The sequence below is a fragment of the Antechinus flavipes genome, chromosome 6 (genome assembly GCF_016432865.1).
Source record: "Antechinus flavipes isolate AdamAnt ecotype Samford, QLD, Australia chromosome 6, AdamAnt_v2, whole genome shotgun sequence".
Classification (NCBI taxonomy): Eukaryota; Metazoa; Chordata; class Mammalia; order Dasyuromorphia; family Dasyuridae; genus Antechinus; species Antechinus flavipes.
Window position 1 is genome coordinate 214290271 of NC_067403.1, and position 12877 is coordinate 214303147.

Here is a 12877-nt window from a genome sequence, read left to right on the forward strand (position 1 = left end):
CACTACTTTTTTTTGTTTGTTTGTTTGTTTTTCTCCTTTCTTCTCTGTTGGCTGTACCTGCACTTGAGCTTTAAAAAAAATAACAAAAAAACCTTATGTAATTTCCTTTTTAAAGCTCTAACTATACCAAACACAAGTGGTCCAAATTTCTGCATTGCCAATTTTAGGGGATTTTTCAGCTAGAATTTCACTTAACTTATACCTTAAAGTTTTCTGCAAAACCTTTATGATTGGTTTATTTAACCCAATGAGTAAAAGCAATAAAAAAATTGAAGAATGGCACTCAGGTACAAATAAAAGTGTCAGAGTCCATATGGAGTGATTATATATTCTAGCTTCATTTTTTTTTTCCTGTCCTTGATGTCCTTGGATCTTTTACATCTGTACCTATAGCTACATCTACCTGAGTTATATTGAGTCAAATGGTATGTACAGTTTAGTGAAATTTTTTTGATATGATTCTAAATTATTTTCAAGATTAGTTGAAGCATTAACAGTCTCCACAATAATGTATTTATATGTCTCTCCTCTCTGAGCTATAATTGCCATTATCTTTTCTCATTTTTTGCCATTCTGAGAGCTATGTAGTAGAACTTCAGAGTTATTTTAATTTGCATTTCTCTTTTTATTAGTGATTTGAGCATGTTTTTAATATGGTTATTGATAGCTTGTCAGTAAAACACCTACTGTATGACAGGCACTGTGTTAAGGCTAAAAAGGCCAAAAAAAGAAGATAGTCTCTGTCCTCAAGGAATTCAAAATACAATGAGAGAGAAAACAAGCAAAAAACAAATATGTATAAGCAGGATATATTTAAGATAAATAGAAGCAATTTTAAAAAGAAGGCAGTAAAATTTAGAGAAATTAGTAAAGCTTTCTGTGCAAATGAGAAGATGGGATTTTAATTTGGACTTAAAGTTATGAAGGACTTTGATTCTTAAACATAGGATTTTATATTTGATCCTCTAAGAAATAGGGAGCCACTAGAGTTTAGTTGGGAGATGGGGAGGAAGGTAAGATAGTTTTCTTGGTTGTTCCAATGCTTTAATAAAATTCTTTTGGTGATTTTAATGGGTAGATTGGAATGGGTAGAAACTTGTTTCATCAGTTGAGAATTCTTGTTCATTGTCAAATGTACTGATTTTTTCTTAATCCTCATCCTTAACCGAAAACTTTGACACTATCTTTCATTCTCTTATTTTATGAATAGGATGGATTGATTGAAGAAGCGAGGAGTTGGATGAAGGAAGACCAATATTGGTTGAGGCTATTGTAGTAGATCAGATGAGGAATAATAAGAGCTTGAGTTATGGTAGCCACTATGGGGAAAAGAAGGATGTATGTGAGAGATTTGGGCAAAATAGAAATGACAAGCCTTTGCCATTGATTGAATAAAGTACATGAGGGAATATGAAGAATTGAAGGTAACTCCTGGATTTTATATCTGGGTAACTGAAAAGAAGGTGGTATCCTTGAGACAAATTAGATAAGTTAGGTGAAGGGGATAGGTTTATGGGGAAGGAGTTCAATTCTGGACCCAATAAGAGTTTGAGATACTAAGAGACAATCAGATGATAATGTCCATTGGGCAGCTGGAGATATAGGAGCTCAGAGAGTGATGGTCTTAAATATATGTAGGGTTGGGTATAATCTGTCTGGAGATGATAATTAACCATGGGAACAGAAAAGATGAAGAGATTGTACAAGAGGAAAGGACACAAGACAAAGTCTTGGATTAATCCACCTGTTGATGGATGATCGTGTATAGGATAATAAGAAGGATTGACTGGTCACAAGAAACTGGTAAGAAAAACCACTAAGGAACAATTATCAAGAAAATCCAAAAGGTGCAACAAAAAGAGTGAGGTTTCTATAATAGTCAATTAAACCCAAGTTGATTGTGGACAGTGTGATATTAAGAAGTTCCTGAAAATGGTATTTGGTTTAACTACTGGATTAATCTACACCTTTAGTGAACTGTGGGTTTGAATACACCTTTGGCTTGTGTCCTCACCCTAATATTTTCTGCAATCCATTTGAAAACATTAGTTGTACATGATACTCTTTACATTCTACCTTGTATTATTTCATACTTGTTTTATCCCTTGTTCTAGATTAAGGTATCTGAACCTTGTTTTTATCATGGATTCCCTTGACAATCTCATAAAGCCAGTGATGGACTCCTTCTTAAAATGCATTTAAAAATGTATAAAATAAAATACACAGAATATCATAATATTAAAAAAAACTGAAATCACAGACCTCAGATAAAGAACAGTTATACTAGATAGAAATTCTTTGAAGGAAGCAGTTCTGCCTTCCAATTTGTAATCTATATTATTTGCAATAGTGCCTTGAACATAGTAGATGCTTCTTAATTTTGAATGAATGGAAACAACAAGAAACTTTTTTTGTCTTGCCTTTCAGTATCAATAATCATAGTCCCTTGAAAGTAATGAGATGGCACTTTCGTCTTTTTCTGTTTTTTTCCCTCTGGCCTTTTGGAGAAGTACAGAAGAACCCTTGACTAAAGTGGGTTTGTATTTGAGGGTCAAAAAAAAAAAAAAACTTCTTTTGAGATTTTGCTGTCACTTTCTCAGGGCCAAGGAAACAGTCTCCATCCCACATACAAAATAGTGTCTTCTGAAGCCCTGGGAGGACAGTAGTAGTTTCTGCATGCTGCTGAGCCCCAGCTCTTTTTAGGAGACTTTTATTTGCAGAACCTATAATAGTGCAGTGGATTTCACAGCAGGATTAGAAATAAGAAATCCAAGGCAATATGGTTTGAGAATAGTGGCAGTTATTTTCATGGGCTTAAGTAGGCTAGATGTTACTGAATTTGGGAGTACTAAGAAATGAAAAAGTACTAAGAAATGAAAAAAGTAGGCCTATGAATATGATTTTGCTCTAGATTCAGAAATAGTTGGAAAGTTTTGCACATTAATGGTGGATGCATTTGTCTTCATTCTATTTATCAATACTTTCCTGGCCAGTTTAGCTGCCATTATCTAGTAGGTGATTGTTTTATAACCAGATATGCTATGGTGTATGTAGATTCTGCAGAGTATGGAGAAACAGTTCTTCTTTTTTCTTGTATTTGAGGTTACAGTACTTGACCTGCTGTTAGAGGGGTTACATACAAGTGCATAAAAGATCTAATCTTAGGTCATGACTCACTTTTCAATTAGAGAAAAATGCTATACTAAGATTTCCCCTCCTTTTTTCTTTCTGGAGCAAACTTTTAAAAACTTGAAATACACTGGATTATTTGTCATAAGTTGTGGTCTTATTTCTATCATAGGATCATAAATATAGAGCTTTTTTTTTTTTTAATCAATGGAGAACTTTAGCCCTTAGAGATTTAATCACTTGCTCAATACCACATACAACTAGTAAATATTATAGTTTCTTGTATTTGTGACTTGATTGATTTGTCTTTATTTGGCCTTCCTCCTGAGACTTTGAGCAGCTGGTAAGACTAAAAGAGACTTCTTGTTCTAACTTTTATTTGATGTTTGTTGACCATCTACCTCGCCTCCAATATTTTATCCCACTAGTCATTGCATATCTTTTTAAAAAAAACTTATTAAATTGTTTATTATTTTTATAATAGCTTTTTAATTTTCAAGTGCATGCAGAGATAGTTTTCAACATTCACCCTTGCTAAATCTTGTGTTTCAAATTTTTTCCCCTTTTGCCCTCCCCTTTCTGCACAAGAAAAATCAGATCAAAAAAGAAAAAAATGAGAAAGAAAAAATTAAGCAAGCAAAGAACAAGAGCAACAAAAAGGTGAAAATACTATATTGTGTTTCACATTCAGTCCCCATAGTCCTCTCTTTGGATGCAGATAGCTCTGTCTATCACTAGTCTATTGGAATTGCTCTAAATTACCTCATTGTTGAAAAGAGCCAAATTCATAAGAGTTGATCATCACATAATCTTGTTGCTGTGTACAATGCTCTCTTGGTTCTGCTTACTTCACTCAGCATCAGTTCATATAGGTCTTTCTAAGCCTTTCTGAAATCATCCTGCTGATTGTTTCTTACAGAGTAATAATATTCCATTACATTCATATACCATAACTTATTCAGCCGTTCCCCAACTGGTAGACATCCACTCAGTTTCCACTTGCTTGAGTCATTGCATATCATAAGGGTTCAAAATCCGAAGCAAAAATATATCTCTTGAAAATGGAGATTAAACTTTTGCAGGTCAGTACTTTAGTTAGGCTTTTAATCAGTAAATTAGAGCAGTTAATAGTCACAAATTTAGAGCAGATTATAATCTCTTCTGATTTGGATGATCACTTTTTCCTAAAATAATTAGGATTGTCATAATCAGGAATGACAAATTTTTGAAATTTTCTTCTTGCATTTCTTCTGTGATAGGTAACAAGACTTTGACCTTATTGGTAGTAGTAGCAAATTGTCTAGTTACTGTGTGTTCTAGTTGCCTTTCTAGCCTAAAGCTGGTAGTATTGTAAACCTTTGAACTTGGTGGGCATTTGAATGAGGAGGAATAAAATTGAGAATTAAGAGGTGGTTAGAGTCCCTATAACTAGACTAGGGAAAACTATTAGCTATTCATTGACTCTAGCACCTCTCTCATTAAGCTGCCAATTACCAAAGAACCAGGAGAATCTCAAAAGAAGAAAATTAATAGTATGTCAACCCAAGGCATGATTTGAATGAGAAATATTCTAGTCAGAACCTGGATGTGACACTGTTGACAAAGCTTGGAATAGTGCATGCAGTGTTACTTACTGCCCATAAGAGTTTTCATTTTCACTGTAACATGTATATTACTATAACACTATTATAAATACCTACAAAGCAGATCTTTCTGGAATTCCAAATAGGTACTTATAAAAATAAAAATTTGGATGTCCTTTGTGCCCTGCATGTTACCATCTAGGCATTGGACTGTCCCTGGTCCAATTACTGGGGAAGTCCTGACTGTGAAACATGTGGCAAAAAGATAACAGTGGACTAGGCTTTGTAATAGCCTCACCAAAAAAAAGAAAGAAAGAAAGAAAATGACACTAATGAGAGTCTGTGACAGAAAGTAGTAAAGCCACAGTTTCATGTTGCATCTGTTTTGAATTTCTCCAGATAAAGCAATCAGGTCGGGGATGAGTTCTAAGACTTACACATATGGACGTAACCAGAAAGATGAAGGGAAGGTGACTTTGCCAGTAGTGAGCTACAGATTTTGACACCCAAGGGATACCACATTAAGAGAAATCTTTGGAGAAATAGCTTCACCAATCTAGAAAGCTAGAGTTTGATATAGTGTCTTATCCAAGCAGAATTGGGGCGAACCAAATAAGAAGACAAGATCTGGAAAAAAGATTTTGTTCAGGCTTGTAAGAGAAGGATGACTAAGAAATATTAAGGCCTTTTTTCTCTTAGAGGATTTGAGGATCAGGATTCTCAGCATTTCTATATACTTGTAAATTTTCCCAAGCTTTTAATTTCCCATAGCGCTTATTAGAAGATGAGTTGTAGCCCCATGTCTGCTTCCCCTACCCCCAGCAGATTAGGAGAGAAGGGGAAAGTTTGTATCCTCTCTGGTTATCTTATTTCAGTTGAAAGGACTCAAGGTCAAGCAGAGTAGTGGTAGCAGGTTGTGGCTAGTAAAGATGGACTGGGGAAGGGACAACCAGTGCAAGTCAAGACCAAAATCTCATGCTATCTGAGAGAGAAAAAAGTGCTCCTATGGTATTGTCTTCTGTTTGGAAGAAGTTTTTTAATAGTCTTAATTTCAATGGTAGCTTAAAAGATGGAAGTTCTCTGGTTACACCATATTGCTGATTCTTACTGCTCCAGTAATTCAGCAGTAAAGTGTTCTGAGTACAGGGAAAAGAATGAAATTGGCAGTCACTGAATGATATTTTCAGTCAATCCTGATAAGTCTGAATCCTGCTCAGCTGATTACTAGTATGATATGGGGCAAGTCATTTTAACCTGTCTGGGCCTCAGTTTCCTCCCCTATAGAATGAGGGAGTTGGGCAGCTAGATGGCACAGTGGATAGAGCACCGGCCATGAAGTCAGGAGTACCTGAGTTCAATTCTGGACTCAGGACACTTACACATTAGCTGTGTGACCTTGGGCAAGTCACTTAAACTCAACTGCCTTAAAAAACAAACAAACAAAAAGAACCTAAAATAAATAAATAAAATGAGGGAATTGTATTAGATGAAGGTCACTTCCAACTTTAGGTCAATAAACTTATTACCACAGTTGTTTAACATCTGATCTGGTAAAATAGTAAAACCAAAAGTCACCAAAGTCTTCACTGGAATCCAATTGAAACTGTAAGAAAGAAGATTCATTTTATCTGTTAGCTGCAAACTGGCCTTAATGGTCTTTAGCAATGACATTTTATGGGACTATCAAAATGTGGTTTCCACTTAGAACCAGAAATTAAAATACAATTTATAGAATTTTTGAAGTTGAAAAGGAATCAGAAAAATATACTGAGGAACTCAGAGGAAAACTATGAACATGTTTACAGTGGTACTGAAAGGATTTGATAAAGGCCCCAAAGGAGGAGTGTGGGAACAAATCTGAAGATATTTTTGATATTTGATATTGAGGAAGGGAAATGTGGGAGGGACATTGCTACAGTTAATCCTCAACTTTGGAGGGGTGTGGGAGAGGAGAGAGTAGCATTCCTAGAAAAAAGGAGAAAAATAAAAAATGCAAATGTTAATACACATGGAAAATAGGGAGTTAGGTTTCTTGAACACGAAAAACTAATTTTTTCCAGCTTACAGTGGCTGCAGGCATTCTGGCTATAAAATTCTAACACCTTTATTTTCTTACTAAGCCATAGCACTGACTGAACACTTGGATTTAGAATCCCTTTGCAAAGAGGGCCTAGCTATAAGTTTTAAAAGCAAACAATGAAAATATGCAGCTCTTTACAATATAGGAAGCTCTTTACAAAGTGGGGAGGGTACTGTGAACAAGACTAATGGAGCACCGAGTTGGGTACCAATTGTCCCACAAACTTGTGCATATTGTACCTCTCATTTTTTCCCCTCTATTGTACAGAGCCACCAGTATTGAAAGTGAAAATGAGGTTAATAATAAAATCATGAGAATGCCTGAAATTGCCAGAGTTAAACTGATAAATGTTGAGAATTGACTGCACATTTTGTGCAGTTTGTAAAAAGATCAGTCTTTTCACTAAATATTTTGTAAATGTGTACCTATTATCAGCTTCTATATAAGCCAGTATGGGTCATTTCCCAAACTCATGAACAAATTGGTCTGTGAAAATTCTATAAAAAAGAACTTCTGACAATCCAGTTCTAATTTGACTGAAATAGAAAATATGGGAAAACTTAAAAAGATAGTTGATATCCAGATTGTAAAGAGGTTTTAAAGTCAGGTTGAGGATTTTGTGGGATTTTTAACCCTATATTCAGTGGAACTGCTGAAGATTTTTAATTAGGAGGTGATATAGTGATATTTGTGTTAAAAAAAATAATTGGTTTGATAGTGAGGGTTAAATAGAGAGGAGATGAAAGATAAGGGAGATCAGGTAGGAGGCAGTTATAACATAGTTCATACAATGGGTGATAAGATCATGAACTAAGGTCCTGACTATGTAAAAGGGGTAAAAGGAATGGATAGATAGGATGAGAGATGTTATAGAGAGCAAATTGGCAAAATTTAGCAGTTGATTGGATATTGGAATTGAGCCAAGAGGGAAGCATCAAGGATAATTTTAAGGCTGTGAAACTGGATGCCATGGTAGGTAGTACAAACAACAGAAGTAGGGGAATATTGAGAAAGTTATAGATTTTATGGGAAATAAAATGGACATGTTGAATTTGAGGTGTTTAGCAGACTGGAGTTCAGCAAAGGGATATTAAATTAGGATCAGTAGAAAATCTGTTCTCCCAATGCAGATCTATAATTACAGCAGCAGCTCTTTAATTTAGTCTGAAGCAGTGAGGTCACGTGACTTATTCAGCATCATACAGGCAAACCATTTTATATCCTAGGCAGTTCTTGAACTCAGGTCTTCCTTACCAGTTCTGTTCTTTATACCAACCTACCTCTCTATACACAAAAGGCTGGATGTATGGGTAATCTATTTATAGGAAGAACAAAAATACAAACCTGTGAGACTAATGTTTGGAAAAGTTAATGAGCTGAGGCTTGGAAAAATGCTGAGAAAAACAAAAAGGGTTTTCTTTTTGAACTGTATTCAAAATAAGGATCATACTGTTCAGAGTGAAAAGGGAACAACAAACAACAAGCATTCTAAAAAAGGAATACAATAAAACTGAAGATAACTTGAGAGGAGAAAAAAGCATCAAGGCTGCTCTAAATGACTGTTTATGTGGAAACAAATTATTTATCCTTCTGAAAGGAATTGCAGATAGGATTGAAGAACCTGTTATTGATGATTTTAACCAGACTCAACTTTGAGAAATTAGTCACAAGAAAAGGGATACGAACCTGAATACTATAAATGAACAGAAGCTGCCTTCATAATTGAAGAGTAAATTCTGAAAACTGTAGAATGCATGTTCAGTATAAATTTTTGGCATCATTCTACGATTTTTTTTTATCAGCTAACTTGATATGCATTACCATAATAATGTCATAACAATAAGTAATAATTGCTCAGTTCCCTGTGGCTAACTTCTGAGGGAGCATAGATAAAAGTCCCAGAAGTTGGTCAGATCTAGAAGGGTTGTTATCTGTGTTGTTGAAGGGAGATTCGTTATCCATTTGAGCATAGTACTTTATAGAAGTCTATAATTTCATTTGCTCCTCATGACAGCTTTGTGAATTAGACAGAACAGGTAATAACTTTATTTTCCAGATAATAGAATCATAGAATGTTGAAGCTAGAGGAAATCTTAGAATTCATTTTTTTCACTTCTTACTTTTTCCCACTCTATTTTAGAGTTGAGGAAATTGGGGCTCAGTTAAAGCAATTTGGCTCAAAAGTAAGAGGCTGGTGAAAATGGAAGTTGAGATTAGTACCTGGTTCTTGAGAACTGTTAGTATGGTATTTTTCTACTGTTTGCATTCTGTTTCCTGTTTTTAACTCAGAGCCAAAAATAGAATAACCAAGAAAAAGCAAATTGTTATTTCCTTTTTACATACACAGTGCAAATCTACTAACTTGTTATAATAGAGGGATTCCATATTGTATAGAAGTTGCAGATAAAATAAAATAGGATAAATTATTTCTCTGGAATTAAGCAGAATAAAATTAAGGTGATGAATTTGATACCATAATTCTTTTTCTAATTGAAGTTTTTTCTTTTCTTTTTTTCCCCTGAGGCAATTAGGGTTAAGTGACTTGCCCTGGGGTCACACAACTAGGAAGTGTTAAGTGTCTGAGATCAAATTTGAACTCAAGTCCTCCTGACTTCCAGGTGTTCTATCCACTACTCCACTTAGGTGCCCCAAAGTTTTTTTATTTTCAAAACATACACGGATAATTTTTCAACATTGACCCTTGAAAAACCTTGTGTTCCAATTTTTCCCACCCCTCCCCTGGATGGCATGTAATACAGCGCGATTAGCATAACTCCTGTATAGATGATTTGCCTAACATGCTAGAAGCATTGATCTGACTCTAAAATTTTTGGGAACAGTCAATTCTTATATGTTTTTTATTTATTTGTACCTTATTCTCTTTATAAGACTGACTCACTTCCTTTTCATATATGTTTTAGATAATGTCTTTTACACTCCTCTTGTGTAAATATACATTTGGAATAAGGTGCAACCTATTCGTGCCTGCTCTTCACCTTTTCCAATACCTTTTGGATCACTTGAACTTTTGAGTCTTCTGAAATCAGGGTGCTAATTTTTAGATTTTTATAGTTATTCTCTAAGAGCAGTTAACTCTAGTCAAGAGAATGCTGCCAAACTCCAGTTATTTTTCAGCTTTATTAATCTTTTCGTATATAACAAAAGTCCTACCACAGTTGTAAAGCCACTACAAAAATTTATAAAAGATTCAGAGATTTGGAAGAGCAAACTCTAGATAAGTGTATAATTGTTTCTCTTCCTTGGGATCATTATTTCTTTTTTTTGTCCTCTTTGACAGTTTCCTGGATAAAACCTCAGAATTGTTTTATTTGCATTTCTCTTATTAGTGATTTGGAATGATGTTAAAATATAATTATAAGTAATTTGATAATTTGAGAACAGATTGTTTATATCTTTGACCACTTATCCATGTACAATATGTCTCTTGTTTTTCATTTTATGATTGTTAAACCTCTATATCTTGGTCATTAGAAGGTTATAAGGAAAAGTCTTCCTTCTTCATCAACCCAGTCAGTCAGTCTTCTTGCCTATTGTAAGCTATATTGATTTTGGTTCTGCAAAAGGTTTTCAATTTCATATAATTGAAGTTATTTGTTTCATTTTTTGTGGCCTTCCTGTGTTCCTTGATTTGTTTAGAATTCTTTTTCAGCCATAGTTAGGTAAAACATCCAATCAAGTACTCTACTAATTTTTTTTTTATGTTGTGAATTTTTAAAAAGCTCTATTCCCATTGCATCCCTTATTTACCATCTCCTTTACTTATAATAAAAAAGAATAAATTCAGCCAAACACTTCAAAAAATTCTGAAGATTTATATAGTGATCCACATTCATGACTCCCCATTTCTGCAAAGAACCTTGGGGAGATGTTTTCTTAATGTTCTTTGGGTTCTTTCCCTTTCTATTGCTTTAATAGTGTAAATTATTTTCCTAGTCCTGTTTACTTCTCTTTGTATCCATTTATATAAATTTTGTATTTTAGAGACACTGTATTGGGAGTCAAATCTTGACTCAGCTGTTTACTATGTGACCCTGGGCAAATCACTTAGCCAGCCTTGACTTCTGGTTTCTTATGTGTAAAATGAGGTAATTGGATTAAATTGTCTCTGAGGTGGCTGTCAACTCTACATTTCTGATCTTATCAAATTGTGACAAAGGAGCCTTGCATTCCCTCATATAAATCTGTCCTAGTCATGGTGTATACTTTTTTGATTATATTACTATAATCTTTTTGCTAGGATTTTATTTTAGATAATTGAATTGATATCCATTAGTGATAAGTGCTTTGTGGTTCTTTATTTTTCCATGTTTTGGTTATTAAGGCAACATTTGTCACATAAAAGTGATTTTTTTTAGTATTTTCTCAATTAAAAAAAATAATTTAGATATTCCATAGATAGAATTGTTTTAAAAAATAGTTAATAGAATTTATCCACACACATAACTTCACCAAGAATTTTAAATAATCTTTCAGAAAGCAAGTTTTACATGATATTCAGAAAGTAACTTTTTATATGATAGCATTTCTTTTGAAATATCTAAATATTTATTGAATTTGAATCCCTTTAGTATTTATAATAATAGGATTTGACCTACAATTAAAGAATTTTATCCTAATGAAAAGGAGGCGTGGAGTGCTTTGGAAAACTCTCTGAAATCTTATTTTTAAAAAAAAGATTTAAAAAATTATTTTTATTAAAAAAATAAAAAGAAAAATATTAAGGAACAGCATTAGGCAAGGTATTTTGAGAGAAAATATTTATAGTCCTTGTCATTGTGGAACCTAAAGACTAAGAGATTATTGATGAATTGAAGAAGATATAAGGGATGCATGCCAGGATAATAAAAACCACCAGGATCTTAGCATCATAGATATGGAATTAGAAGAGACTTTGGAATTTACCTTGGCCAGTTGTTTCATTTCCATTTGAAGAAATCTTGGCCCCAGTAGGGAAAGTGAATTGTCTTAAGTATTTGGCAGAAGCATCTTTTGAAACCATGTCCTCTAATTCCAAATTCAGCTCTTTTCCTCTGAGGATTTGAAGGATCCAAGAATGGTTAGCCTGATGAAGAGAAGACTTAAAGAAAGCATGATAGTTGTCAATCAGCATTTACTTAGCACTTACTATGTATCTTCAAAAGTTTTGGAAATGTTATTTTGAGGAAGATAAATTACATTTTTTTCCACTTGGCCTCAGAAGGTAGGTGGAAGATGTTTCACCATTATAGAAAGAAAGAAAATTCCAAACAATGAAAATTGTCCAAAAGTGAAATGGACTTCCTCAGGAGGGAAAGGGTTTTGTTTTTTTTTTTTTTTTCACTGAAAATCTTAGACCTGAGGCTGGATGACTCCTTATAGGTGAGATGAGTAGAGGAAGTTTCTTCCATTTCTCAATTTTTTGAATCCTTATTACTATCCTGAGATATATGAAGTTCTTTCATTTTGTTTTGTATTCAGTTTTTGTTAATGAGACAAATTCTAAATAATAAGATCATTTTACTTATGAGTGCTTACTTTATTTTCCCTAGGGACAGAATGGTTTCAATTCCAGAATACTATGAAGGAAAGAATGTCCTACTCACAGGTGCTACTGGCTTCCTGGGGAAGGTGCTTCTCGAAAAATTACTTCGGTCTTGTCCTAAGGTGAATTCAGTGTACGTGTTAGTGAGACAGAAAGCTGGCCAGACTCCACAGGAAAGAGTGGAGGAGGTGATTAGTGGCAAGGTAAGTCCAGAAAATGATCAATAGAAAATATATATTACATAATACATAGCTATAAAATGTTTCTTTGTGTATTAGAGAAAGGGGGATTGCACCTTGCCAGAACTCTTGAAACCTTTTAGTATGCAGTATCTGTGTGGGTTATCACTAAATATTCAAAATGTGCTGAGAAGTAGAAAAGTTATTAATCACGAGTGTGAGTACTTTTTTAAAGTTAGAGAATAGATTTTTGTTTGGAAAGATATTAATTTCTAACTATTGAGGCTAATTTGAAAAATAGTAGTATTAAACACCTTTTCTTTTGATACAAGGCATTTAAGCATTTTGAAGAATAGTAAAAACA

General features: G+C 33.9%; 1 protein-coding gene across 4 annotated transcripts in view; it reads left to right on the forward strand.

Moving 5' to 3' along the window:
* FAR1 (fatty acyl-CoA reductase 1) overlaps window positions 1-12877 on the forward strand; it is an 89867-nt gene that overhangs the window by 34245 nt on the left and 42745 nt on the right. For all 4 annotated transcript variants that reach the window (XM_051964082.1, XM_051964080.1, XM_051964081.1 and 1 more), the window contains exon 2: window positions 12342-12537. In XM_051964082.1, coding sequence (XP_051820042.1) covers window positions 12349-12537 — 189 coding nt within the window. In that variant the 5' untranslated portion in view covers window positions 12342-12348. The remainder of the gene's footprint in view (window positions 1-12341; window positions 12538-12877) is intronic.